Genomic DNA, 13,157 nt, shown 5'->3' on the forward strand with positions numbered 1-13,157 from the left:
GAGAAAAGAGCTATCAAGCCTGAGGGGACAGGCGTGCCAAAGGGCAGCGTCTCCATCCTCCTGGAACTTGTCACTCACTGGCAGAGCAGCGCACACTCGGTCATCAGAAGGGTGCCACAGAACACTTTGCTCCTGGGAATCCGAACCCATCTCCCATGACTATGGTGACTTTCTGATCATCTCTGCAGCAGTGTGGCCTTCGTCATGATCTTCCGAACTTGCCTGCTGCTGCTCTGCTGGCTCCAATAGACCGCCGTTGCCGAGGCTGTCCAATGTATCCTGTTCCTGGTTTAAATTTCACTGTCATGATCGCCTCTCAAAGTCCCCACGCCTTCGTTCTGTTACATTGAAATTGGGAGGAAACTCACTCAAGCCACGGTCTTTTCATAGTCCGCTTCGGTTCCAAAATATATGAAGGGTCTTAGGGTGATGTACTACTATGTTGCAATTATAGGCTCTCCTTTTTGCCCTACCACAGCCTCTGCTCAGGTATTCTCTATGTTAAAAGCACACTGGGTCCCTCCATGGGGTATAGCAAATAGCCATTCCCTTCTCTTCCTTTCTTTCTTGGGAGGCTTCGATGCCTGTCTAGGAGTTCTGTCTTTGATGTCTGCACAGTACTGGCTCCTCCTGGGCATTTTTCCTATCAGAACACTTCTTACTTTATATTTACCTGGCTCTTGGTCGGAACATGAGCCAACCTTGGATTGGACTGGAGTAATTCACAGATACACCTGTTTCATCACTCGTTCGGGAACTCTTCCTGATGGGGGAGTTCATGATGTGTATATATTTTTCACCAAACAGTTATTTAACACATCCTAATGAGTTGCTTTGGTTGTTTCTTAAGGACCCCACATCTCAAAAATTAAACATATCCGTTATTAAAATGAAAGGATCAAAGAAAGCAGTAGTAATCTCAAAGATGATTCGTGACCCAACCAGTTTGGTGAGACCCTGGAGGGTTTTGAGCCTTGATTCTCACTTCGGTTTTTAAAAGCATAAAAATAACTCCCTTGCCTACCTACTGGAGTTTTGGTAGGATGAGATGAAATGTTACATATGAAGATGTTCTGAACAGAATTAAATTGTTTTCAGCATAAAATTGCATTGTTTGGGACTGGGCAGTGGGAGTTCCATTAAGAAAGTGCTTGCTGTAAAAACATGAGGACTGATAGTCAGAACCCAGGAAAAACGCTGGGTGGTCAGCATGTGCTTGTAATTTCAGTGCTGGGGAGGTTAGGTTTATGGATGTCTAAGATGTACTGGCCAGATTAAGTCATTGCTGGTTAAATACCTTGTCTCCACACAAAACTAAACAAACAAACAAACAAAACAAAACAAGTGTGGACTGCTCACTGCTGAGGACCCACACTTGAGCTGGCCTTTGGCTGGCACAGGAGCCTCCCAGGAAAGGAAAGAAGGAAAGGAAAAAGGTATCTTATTCTCCATAGGGAGTCTTGTGTGCTTCTCACATAGAGAACACCTAAGCAGAAGCCTGCGGGAGAGAAAAGGAGGGGAATGCTGTTTGCACAAACACAAGCAAACGTGTGTACTGGCATTCCCACAAACACCTGTACCGGCACACACGGGGCCATGTCTAACACACGCATACAAATTGCATTGTTTTATTTCATTTCCATAGTCCCAGTAATTAAGAAAAAATGTAATAAAGTTATAGAAACCCCCACATTGTGGCATGTAGACAATGGGTATCTCTCGCATTTGATTTCTGGCTTAAAATTCACATTGTGCCTCAATAGTATATCCTGCACATATGTAAATAACTAAATGTAACCTGTTTGAAGTGGGCCGTTTTACAATCTAGAAGCCAACTGCAGTCACCTGGGAGATTTTGAAGTTAGGCCCACCGTTTCTATGGGGACTAATAATACCCATTCTCCCCAACTCCTGCATAACCCAGACTCTGCTTCTCCTGACCAGGTTTCCACCTCTACCACAAGTTGCCCACCATCGTGCCTGAGAGCTGCCTTCTCATAATGGTTGGACTTCTACTAGGTGGGATCATCTTTGGTGTTGATGAAAAGTCTCCGCCCGCCATGAAGACGGACGTGTTTTTCCTGTACCTCCTTCCACCCATCGTTCTGGATGCCGGCTACTTCATGCCCACTCGCCCCTTCTTTGAGAACTTTGGCACCATTTTCTGGTATGCCGTGGTAGGCACGCTGTGGAACTCCATTGGCATTGGGGTGTCTTTGTTTGGCATCTGCCAGATCGAGGCCTTCGGCCTGAGTGACATCACGCTGCTCCAGAACCTGCTCTTTGGCAGCTTGATCTCAGCGGTGGACCCCGTGGCTGTGCTCGCTGTCTTTGAGAACATTCACGTCAACGAACAGCTCTATATCCTGGTCTTCGGCGAGTCTCTGCTCAATGACGCTGTCACAGTGGTGAGTGAACGAGCGCCTGGAACGTCACTGAGTATGTGGGAACCATCCATCGCTTACATCCTAAGAGGCTTTCCAAGGTTCTAGAGTGAATAACCTGTCAGGTTTCTCTTGCTGTACATTAACAGCGTGATGTGATGTCAAATGAAGGGAAGCATTTCCCCCACATGGCAAAGGAGCAATAGATCCTATAGGGGACATCAGCTAACTTCCCTCTAAGTCAAATCATTGCTGATGCTGTCTATCTAGAAATAGCATCAGGCATACAGGCTGAGAGGGTTCAGTCCCCCAGACAGTCTCTTGCCCATTGCAAGCCTCAGTTCACCTGACTTGTGATTTTGACTAATGGGCTGTACAGTAAGAGTTCCCACACCTCCTTCTGGCTAGAGTAACTCACATTGGTTTAGTATATCAATACTGCAAAAGATACAGGTGGAGGGTGTATCGGGCAAAGAGGCATGAAGGTTCATATCAAACTCCCACACATCCAGCTATCCAGAAGCCCTCTGAATCTGTCCCTTTGGGTTCTTTTGACACAGGCACGATTGATTACACCATTGGCCATATGCTATTAATTTCACCTTCTACCCTTTCCCTTTCATGAGGTTGGAAGATGAGAATCAAAGTTTCAATTGTTGAACTTGGCTCTGGTCTTTCCAGTGACCAGATCCTGTCTTGCTGAATCTGCCAGCCACCAACCAGTCATTAAAATGCAAAGACACTTGTCACGGAAGAGAGTCTAAGGATTTTAGCAACTGCATGTCTGGGGAGGGTTGGGAAAATTGAGTACATACTTCCTAATTCAGAGTCCTTCATTTGGATTAATGATCTTATGTTGTGACCTTAAAACTCTTAATATACATTTTAATTAATTACTTGTATTTTATTTATTATGGTATAATTGGCTACTCACTTTCATTTTTCACCAGGCCCCACAAAGAGTGTACACCTGGCACCTTCATAAAATACAAAGCACAAACACAAGTTTAAGGAACATGAACATGATTATGGCCATTGTATCTCTGATGGTTTACCTCTGTGATGTTTTTTTAAACCTAATGGTCTTTGGTAATAATTCAAGGGATCTCAGGTCTCTGTGAGAAGTGATGCTATTAGTATATATAATATATGTATTATATCTATATATAATACTAATATAAAAACACTTGTGAAGTGATGTTTACTAGGGAACATTCTCTCTGGAAGAATTGATGCCATTAGTATATGTATAATATTTATATATTACATGTATATATAGTATAGTATATATAATAGATACTAATATAAAACACTTGTGAAGTGATGCTTACTAGGGAATGTTCTCTCTGGAGAAGTGATACCATTAGTATTTATAATATGTACTAATATACAACACTTGTGAAGTGATGTCTATTAGACAACATTCTTTCTGGGAACAGTGTGACTGCTGTTGATGGTTGTAAGGAAATATTTTCTCACATGCACACTTTCTGCTTCCACTGAATCAGCACACTCCTGGCCCTCATCATGTTCCCACAGGCAGATTTTTATTTTTACAAAGCACTAATTATTTTAATCCTCTTTTAAATACCACATAGCTGGAGTCAAAAGCTGCTGCGATCTTTACTTTAGCAGAACTTACTTCCATCGTGCCTTCTGAACTCAGGCAAGGGGTGGTGGGGTGGACAAGGAAGACCCTCCCCTGATCCATGGACCTTTAGAGAGATCTCCCTTCAGTAGTTACAGTTAAGTGATCCTGAACTGGTAAACCAGTTAGTTGGCACTAGTGAGGCCTTACGGGTGACAGGAATGGCAGCCATTAACTCTTCCTGAATGCTTCTCTCACGACCAGCTCCTTAGACAGCCTATGCAAAAGGTACTACCACTTTGTAGATGCAATTGAGGTGGGCAGATTAAAGAATGTTCACTTCACTTACAGTACTCTCCCCATTAGCTCTTACCCTTCAAATGTTATTCACGGCTCATTTGACAGTGTGCACGGAAACAAGCATGATTCTCGGTTAGTCATATTTTACTGCAAAAGCAGATCCCTGAATTAAATAAAAATATATATTTAAACCTGGAAGGATGTTCATTAACTCTAGCTGGACATTATTATGGAGAAAATAATTTGAGTGTTAATAAGCCATATATATATAATTTTAGAATAGCTTCTAAGGTATTTTTTTTCAGACAGCAAGTTAACTTACTCAACAACAAAACTTAATTCATACATTCTATTATTTATTAACCGTGATTTGTCATTAACTTTCAATATTAAATTTTAACTAGGAAACTGTGTAACAGTAAAGACATTTTGTCACTCATTCTAATTCCCTCAGGCTTCAGGTATTCCATCAGGACTTATACTCACATGTAAATTTTACCCTTGCTGGAGGAGACTGTGGGCCTGTGAATGTGGAATTTTTGGAGTGAACCTATGATGAAATAAGAACACCTTGCTGGATTCCTTCTAAGGGATCTCAGCAAAGTTAGGTTGTTTTCAGAACGACATGCAGTTTAGATGGCCTTCATACCACTCAGAAAATGCTTCATCCAGTTAGATTTCAGGAAGAGATCTGGCTAACTCATTATTCAAAGTGTACAAAGCACTGGGAGGGGGGGGGGATACAGAGACACATCCCGCACTCACTGTCACGGGATGCACAGCCATGAGCTGTGCTGTAGATGGAGATGGATGGCTGCCCCAGGGAAGACCAGGAAGAGACAGAGAAAGCACATGGCTATGTGTAAAAGTGGAAGTTCTTCTCTACAGTCAGAACCACTAAGTCAGGACAACCTAATGGTATTCTGTGGAAGATCATACCTTGGCTTGCAAGTCCCTCAAAACATAAACTCATGGAATGTTAGAATTGCCCCCCGACCCCAGGCTTGCTGATGGCATAGAATAAACTCTCTAATGTTTCTCTCACAGAATTGACTAAACACTGCACTGAACTGAATCCACGTGAGGAACAACAAGAGTAATGGTGTAGACCATTGTTTGTCTTCTACCGGGTTACATAAAGGACGTTTTATTGAATAGCCTTTGACTCCTTTCCAGAGTTTTATCACTAAGAGAGGTTTCAATAACTCATCGAACATGAAAACATGGATCATGGTATTTATACCCAAATATAAAGCATCACCAGGAGTTGAAGATTGAGGGATATCAGTAAATCAGAGCAAGGCTGTGTTACATCAACTCAACCCTTCCTGTATCATGATAAACTCAACTAGAAGGGTTAAGGGAGAGAAATCCCAGCTCAAAACTATCCCAAAGCATGAGTACTATCTAATCTAGAAGTTATAAACCAAACTCATCATGCTGTCGTCAAAAGCTAAGGTAAATTCAAATCAAGAAGAAGAATGGCACACAACAGAAAATTTAAAACTGATTTTTAGTATTTTCATGTTAATTCGTTTTGGTATTTTTGTAAAAATATTTTAAATCCCAAGGGACATCCTACTGTTTCCACAATGGTCTATAACAAATTGACTTCTTCTCACATGGTAATGTCTAACATCAGGCCTAGGAGCTAGGGCAGCCATTGAGTGTTCTAACAAAGTTTCCTGGAAGATTCAAGGAACTTCCTTGAGTGTTTCCTGTAGGTAGGGCTGTAAAGGACCTCTGTCTTTGAAGACAGAAGTTAGTGATGTATCTTGATGGTAAGTTATCATGGGCTGTGGGGTGAAAATTCACTTCAGGAAGGTTAGCACTGAACACTGTGTGCTCAACCTAGACTTGCAAATCACAGAATTATCTGAAATTCAGGATAGAAAATAATTATGCTTTGAAAAAATAATTATCACTTTTTTACAATAAAGGGACCTGCATGCTATTTTCATGAATAAACAACTGTGTTTGTATAATTTGCTTTATACACTTTCACTGAATCACTGAACATTTTAAATCCAAATTTAAAACATTTAATTCATAATTCACACACACATGTATATATATATATATATTCATAGCAAATGGACCTTGGATCATATGACAGGCTTGAGAGTGCTCAGCCAGCACATGGGCTTATTATTAATTTATTACAGAGGTGTCACTGGAATTTTAATTTATTAAAAATACATGTCAACTTTCTGGCCAACACCTGAGATACTTTTGTCATACAACTTATATCATTATCTACATGTACACAACACACACACACACACACACACACACACTCGCGCGCGCGCGCGCGTGTGTGTGTGTGTGTGTGTGTGTGTGTGTAAATTAAAACTCCAAATCTCCTTTCTGTATAGATTATCTCAGATAAAATTAAAAACTTAAGTAAAGTGAAGCAGGACACCCTTTGATAGATTGGATGTATTGAGTGGCTAGGAAAACAGTTTTGGAAGGGTCATGAATGTGCAGCTCTGCCGATAACAGTTATTTCATGCACAAGCAAATTCAGGCTCCCCATGAGGTCCTGTCATTGTGATAGGTGGAAGGATGATGGAGGAGGAGCAGACACTTTCTGGCTCCCTCTGTGAAGAAGTTTCTTGTTTTGTTGGGGGAAACATCATACTCACTGGGAAGGCAGGCAGTACAAAATGGCAAAGTGCTATGTGGTTTGGGGTCCATCTGTGTACTGCAGGTCAGAGGAAAAGGCAATACCCAAAGGCTGTAGGAATCGGAGAGGGCCCTTGGGAAGAATGGCAGCTTCAGTAATGCTACCTTAGAAGACAGTTCCCAGAGTTAGGAACTTGCCTCCATCAAGGAAAATGACAGGAAAGAAAGCACAGGGAGGGATGGGGACATGTGGCGTGTTTTGTCGAGTAGTGAGGAAATTCTACCTCTGACTTTTAAGGGTAATGTGGGAAGCAGTAAACCACGGAGGAAGGAAGGAAAGGAGGGATGGAGGGAGGGAGGGAGGAGTGAGGGAGGGAGGAGAGGAAAGAAGAAAGGAAGGATGGGAGGGAGAACAAGATCCATGTATATTAAGACTATCAGGCCTTTCTAAAGTCAGGCAACCGAAGACTTTGACTCTTGAGAATAGAAAATGGAAAATCCGAATAGGTAGAATAGAGAGAGAGAGAGAGAGAGAGAGAGAGAGAGAGAGAGAGAGAGAGAGAGAGAGAGAGAGAGAGAGAGAGAGAGATGGGCTCCCTGGTGCAGGCTGGAGACAGAGAAGAGCTGGTGGAGTCGAGGACGAAACTGTAGTATCTCAGTGGAACTGGAGGGAGGCTGTCTAGGCAAAAACAGAACTGGCCTACCACTGAACACCCTGAGAAAGACCACTTCTGATGCAATGGTGGCTGTCACCTTTGTCTTTGGCAGTTTGGAGGCAAGAGATGTGTGTGTCACCTCTCAAACCCTGTGAGGCAGCAGTGTGACACAGAGTTGCTACTGTGCCTGGACCCTGTAGCAAACTCAGGACTGAAAGTAGGAATTGGTGCATCTGCTAGGCAGTACAGAAGACAGAACTCCTAACAAGGTGCTGCTTGATCCGAGAGAGGAAAACATTTCTGCCAAGTCCACAAGGCAGTAGACTCTGTAAATAACTGAGATGGAGGCAGTGGTGTGGCATTCGCTGCGACATGGGCTGCTTATCAGGAGGTGGCTGACTCATGGACCCATGTTGAACCTTGAACACCTCATCCAGGTTAGAAAATCTGTATTCCAACATCACTTCTGACATTTTGTGTCACTTGACTTCAGAAAAATTTGATTGTTTTTTACTTTCTCAGAAGCCAAATGAAGGTACACCCCAGCCCTTGTGTCCAATGCCCTCACAAGTTGGCTTTTTAAAATTTTGGAATGACCCCATAGCAGTAAATTCCACAGTGGAAAAAATTCAGGAAACTTGTTTGAGTTGAGTTTGACTCTCTTATCTGTGGGGGAAAATGACAAGACTTCGAAGTCAGTCTTTTCCTTCTCATGTGGCACAGAGGCTTCCACATATGGGTTATAACATATTGTCCAAGGACATGAAGTGAGTAGAATTCCTGAAGTCTTAATTAAATGAAGACTGATAAACAAACAAACAAACAACAACAAAAACAGGCGTGGATCCGTTACTTTACAGGCATCAAGTGTGTGTGAAGGCTCAACACACATACACCACACACGTTCACACATCAAGTACATATGGCCTCTTCACTTTTAGAAACATTCTTGATGCTTTGCATTATACCAGGCACACACTGCATATGTAGGTAGAACAAAGAGGTGTGAATATGAGTGAGGATGCGTTTCCTGGAATGAGGAATCCCTCAGTGGGGTACCTGCACAAAAGGGTGTGCCCGTTCCATGTCATGACTCTATAGTAGGACTTTGTAAATATATTTCCACAGCAGGCTGGTAGGTTTCTCTATGACACACGGCTTCTGAGGCATGGCAATATGAACAGGGTATGGCAAGCAAGTGTTTGAAAATAGCCTTCCAGGTGGTGGCTGGAAAAAATAATGTTTGAAGAATAATTTGGGTAATATATTTGCAATGTTCTCTTCTTTACTTCTCAAAATAGTTTATCTGACAAGACACCAAGACACTTTTTGCTAAAGATTTTATTTAAAGCCACAATATTATTATTCAAGGCAAATAACTACACAGTATTTCCTCTGACATAGAACAAATCTCTTTCTTAGATTTTTTTTCTATGCCCAGGGTGATCACAGGGAAAACTGGGAGGAATAGAGGAATATTTTTATTCTTTCTCATGTGTATGCATGTGTGCATGTATGTACATGTGCATGTGCGTGCGTGTGTGTGCGCGCGCGCGCGCGCGCGTGTGTGTGCATGCGTGCGCGCGTGCATGTGTATGAGGAGGCCCAAGGTTAACAAAGTCTTCCTCCATCATTCTCCACCTTATTTACTGAGGCAGGATCTCAAAGCTGAACCCAGTTTGATAGCCAGTTGGCTTTTGAGATTCCCCCTGCCTCTGCCCCCTGTGGTTACAAGCAGGCCCCCATGCCCTCTCTGAATTTGCAGGGGTGCTGGGAATTCAAACATTGATGCTCACACGTGTGTGATAAGCACAATTTCCACTGACGTGTCTCCAGCTGCAGAGGGCCCGACGGTGTGCTTTCTCATTCCCCTAGGTCCTGTACAACCTGTTCAAGTCATTCTGCCAGATGAAAACCATCCACACCGTCGACGTGTTTGCCGGCATCGCCAACTTCTTCGTGGTGGGAATCGGCGGGGTGCTCATCGGCATCCTCCTGGGATTTATAGCAGCCTTCACTACCCGTTTCACTCACAACATCCGAGTCATCGAGCCGCTTTTTGTCTTCCTGTACAGCTACTTGTCCTACATCACAGCTGAAATGTTCCACCTCTCAGGCATCATGGCGTAAGTGTCTGACCACTAACAGCCCCTGATTCATGCATTGCGTTGAACTTGTACATTCTGAGATGTTAAAATCGACTAAGCTATGTAAAAGCCTAGATTTTTCTTATCCTGAGAACAACTAGCTTTTGATTTTTCTCAAATCTTCTGTCACATTGAAATGAAAGTATATGCTATCCAGATTTAATGCTAGCACAATCTGGAGCTGACAGGAAAAAGGTGCAAACATTAACTCTTGAGTTTCCAATGAAATACAACAGTGAACTTGATTGTTGATCTGGATCAGGTATCAGCATTTTATAAGTCTGATCCCCATTCAGTGTGCTCTGTGTGGGAGGCTGCAAAATATTGCAACAAGGTTACATCAAGGTTGCCTTGCAGCACCTGACATGCCCATGGAGTTCTCGAGCTGTTGCTGTGTGAACATTCTTACTCACAGTAGGTTTGCTGGCAACAGTTTAAGCTAATTTAATACAGGATGCGGTGATGGAGAAGATCTTGTAATTTCAGATGTCTTTCTTCTCTTAATATGAAACTTAATTTTTTTTAATACAGGGTTTAAATTATTTTGAAATAAATAATAACAACAATGTATTTATTAAAGATACATTTACCATCTTGTTCACTAGCTCCGAGGAAGGTTTTTAAAAACTTGTACATGGGATCTGCAGATTGGTGATGTTTGGATCACACTGGCTGTCAGAGTGTTATGCCAAAGAAAGCCAGTCAATGGAGAGTTTTCCTCCCGAACAAGTGCATTATATGATGGTCGAATTCTCTTTAGGGCCAATAAAAAACGTCTTAGGAACAAATAGTGGAATGCCTACCTTGGTTTTGCTTTGACATTCAGTTGCACCCTGTAAACTGTAGTCTGTGTTAGGGTGTGGGGAAAGTATTTAGAGTTTGCTCTGTAATGTAGGACTCATTCTTTCTGCAAAGTTCTCCCCTGACCTGAAGTAGGTGGTGGTACTTTGATTAAAGAGTGTTTGGGTTCATGCCTCTTGGCCACACATGCATTTCAGAAACAGATGGAGTCTGTGGTGTGAGGAGGCAAAGGGAAGTCGAACTCGCTGTCATAAAAGCCACGAGTTAAAGGTTGGGTGGTTTTCCGTTTCAAAGAGAACCTAAATAAAGCAACGTATTAATCCAGTTTGACCCAGTAATGAGACATTCTCAGTTGCTATTCATATCGCTGTGTGACTTCCAGTGTCCCCGCTGTTATTTGAACAGCGTCACTGAAAACGTGTGATCAGCTAGTTACGAGGTCTGAGACAGTGTGTGGGCAGGGCCTGGTGTCTAATTCTTCAGCAGGGTTGTTCTAGACACAGCTTCATAGGAACCCTGGATTTCACAGTCTGGCTCTGGACTAAGTGCATGTCTAGAACACTCAAAGTAGCTGTCGAAAATTAGTCACTGTACAATGTTCAAGAGCGGAGATGGGAGTCCCTGGAGATACTGAGTGGTTGAAAAGGTGCAGGAGGGTAGAAGTGTGTGTGAAAGCAACAGCAAGGATCCATGAAGTATGTTGGGCCTAATCTTCCCTAAAATTAACACCAAATAAAGACCAAGTTTTCAAATGCCCCAAACTTATAGAGGGCATCTCATGTAAACAACCACATCTACATTATACCAAAATAATAAAAGTATTAATAGGTACAAAAGTAAATAAGAGATTCTAAGAGATCAAAATTCCCTTACACAGCTATTACCCTCGGATGGTAGATGAAAGGACATATTTATATCAATGGACCAGTTCTCTCAGAAGTGGGGCTCTATGTTCCAGTGTGTGTGGCGGGAGTAGTCAGTATGTTGCTCAAATCCTGAGTGGGTGTGATGCTTCTACGGGGCACACACACAGGTGAATTTGCAAGCACTCTCCTAGGAGCACATTGTGTAAATTCCCAGGCTGTAGTTACTATATTTACCTTGGGACACTGGTCAGGGCATACAGCATATCCATGTCCTGAGAAGTATGCATCCATGCATCTCATGGAACCAACAAATTTCTCTGAATTTGAATTGCACTGAGATTAGAAATTATTCTGGTCCTTTCTGTTACTTAGATTCTTTCTTACCATTAAAAAAAAACAATTTTAAAGGCCAGGCAGTGGTGGCACACACCTTTAATCCTAGCACTTGGGAGGCAGAGGCGGGTAGATCTCTGTGAGTTCCAGGCTAGCCTGGTCTACAGAGTGAGTTCCAGGACAGGCTCCAAAGCTACACAGAGAAACCCTGTCTTGAAAAACAAAACAAAACAAACAAAAAACCAAAACAAAATGAATTTTAAGTTTAATGGAGGTAAATATCCAGGGATGCCGAATGTTCTGAGTTCTCTCCATCGTTTGCTGCGGAGAGAGTGTCATCCTATGGGTGACAGGTATGTAGGAGGGCAGTCAGGTGACCTCAGTCTACATTCCTCCTCAAGGATCTGTGTAATAGTTATGAAACAGTCCAGTTCCACCTCCTGCCCTCCCTGGCTTGCTCCCTCATCCTCTTCCATCCTTCTCCCTCCTCATTTTGCCCTTGTGGCCACTGACTTGGTTCAGGAGCTTTGCCTTATCTGAACTCTGACAGCCTGTCCTGGAACGAGCTCATGGAATGATCAGGTAGTTAACATGAGAGTCTGATTAGAGAGAGATTTCCTACTGTAGAACAAAAGCTTTAGGCTGAAAATAAAACCAGATTTTCAAGGTGGAAAGTAGAATTTATGTCTTGATTTTAGGGAGGTACTCCAAGCAAGTGTTCTCAGGGTGTTCAGACAGCTTGTTGTTTCTGCTGTTGGTTGTCATGAGACTGGAGTTGGATAGGCCCCTCGCTGACAACTCCATTAATTACAGTGTGATGGAGGTCTTCTGGTCTTCCCTGGGCATTCTTAGATTTAGACTGGGATTTCCCTTTGTGGTGTTACCCAGTGCTTTGACACCTCATGGAATGCAAAAAGCATCATTTCTGCCTACATTCGCCTGTATTTTCATGCGGGATGTGTGTGTGTGTGTGTGTGTGTGTGTGTGTGTGTGTGTGTGTGTGTGTGTGTGTGTGAGAGAGAGAGAGAGAGAGAGAGAGAGAGAGAGAGAGAGAGAGAGAGAGAGAGAGAGAGAGAAACAGATATCTAAGTGATTCAGGGTTCATTTTCTGCGGCACTAGGCCTAAAGTTCTGGGAAGGGTTTCATACCCCCTCTACACAAGAAATGTTGTATATCAACAGTCTGGACCCTTTTCCATATCAAAGCAGCACTGAAGGAAACAGGGAGGTGACTAACCGGTCTTTTAGGAATTAGGAGTCTCTTGACTTCATATATGTGTTTTGAACTTTGTGCTCAGTACACGCTCACTGATGATTTCCCACTGGTGATGGGAGATTTGACATTTTTTTTTCTCAAGGGCTCTGACTGACACTTTGACACTCTCCTAAAATCAAATCCAATAATGACCTTTCATGGGAGTTTGTGATCTCCCTTTGGATACCAAGTTCTGGGCTTCA

General features: G+C 42.7%; 1 protein-coding gene across 1 annotated transcript in view; it reads left to right on the forward strand.

Moving 5' to 3' along the window:
• Positions 1–13,157, forward strand: part of Slc9a2 (solute carrier family 9 member A2) — an 89,066-nt gene that overhangs the window by 31,589 nt on the left and 44,320 nt on the right. Inside the window, exons 2-3 of the mRNA XM_028865800.2 lie at positions 1,945–2,408; positions 9,429–9,679. Coding sequence (XP_028721633.1) covers positions 1,945–2,408; positions 9,429–9,679 — 715 coding nt within the window. The remainder of the gene's footprint in view (positions 1–1,944; positions 2,409–9,428; positions 9,680–13,157) is intronic.

The sequence above is a fragment of the Peromyscus leucopus genome, chromosome 16_21, assembly GCF_004664715.2.
Source record: "Peromyscus leucopus breed LL Stock chromosome 16_21, UCI_PerLeu_2.1, whole genome shotgun sequence".
Classification (NCBI taxonomy): Eukaryota; Metazoa; Chordata; class Mammalia; order Rodentia; family Cricetidae; genus Peromyscus; species Peromyscus leucopus.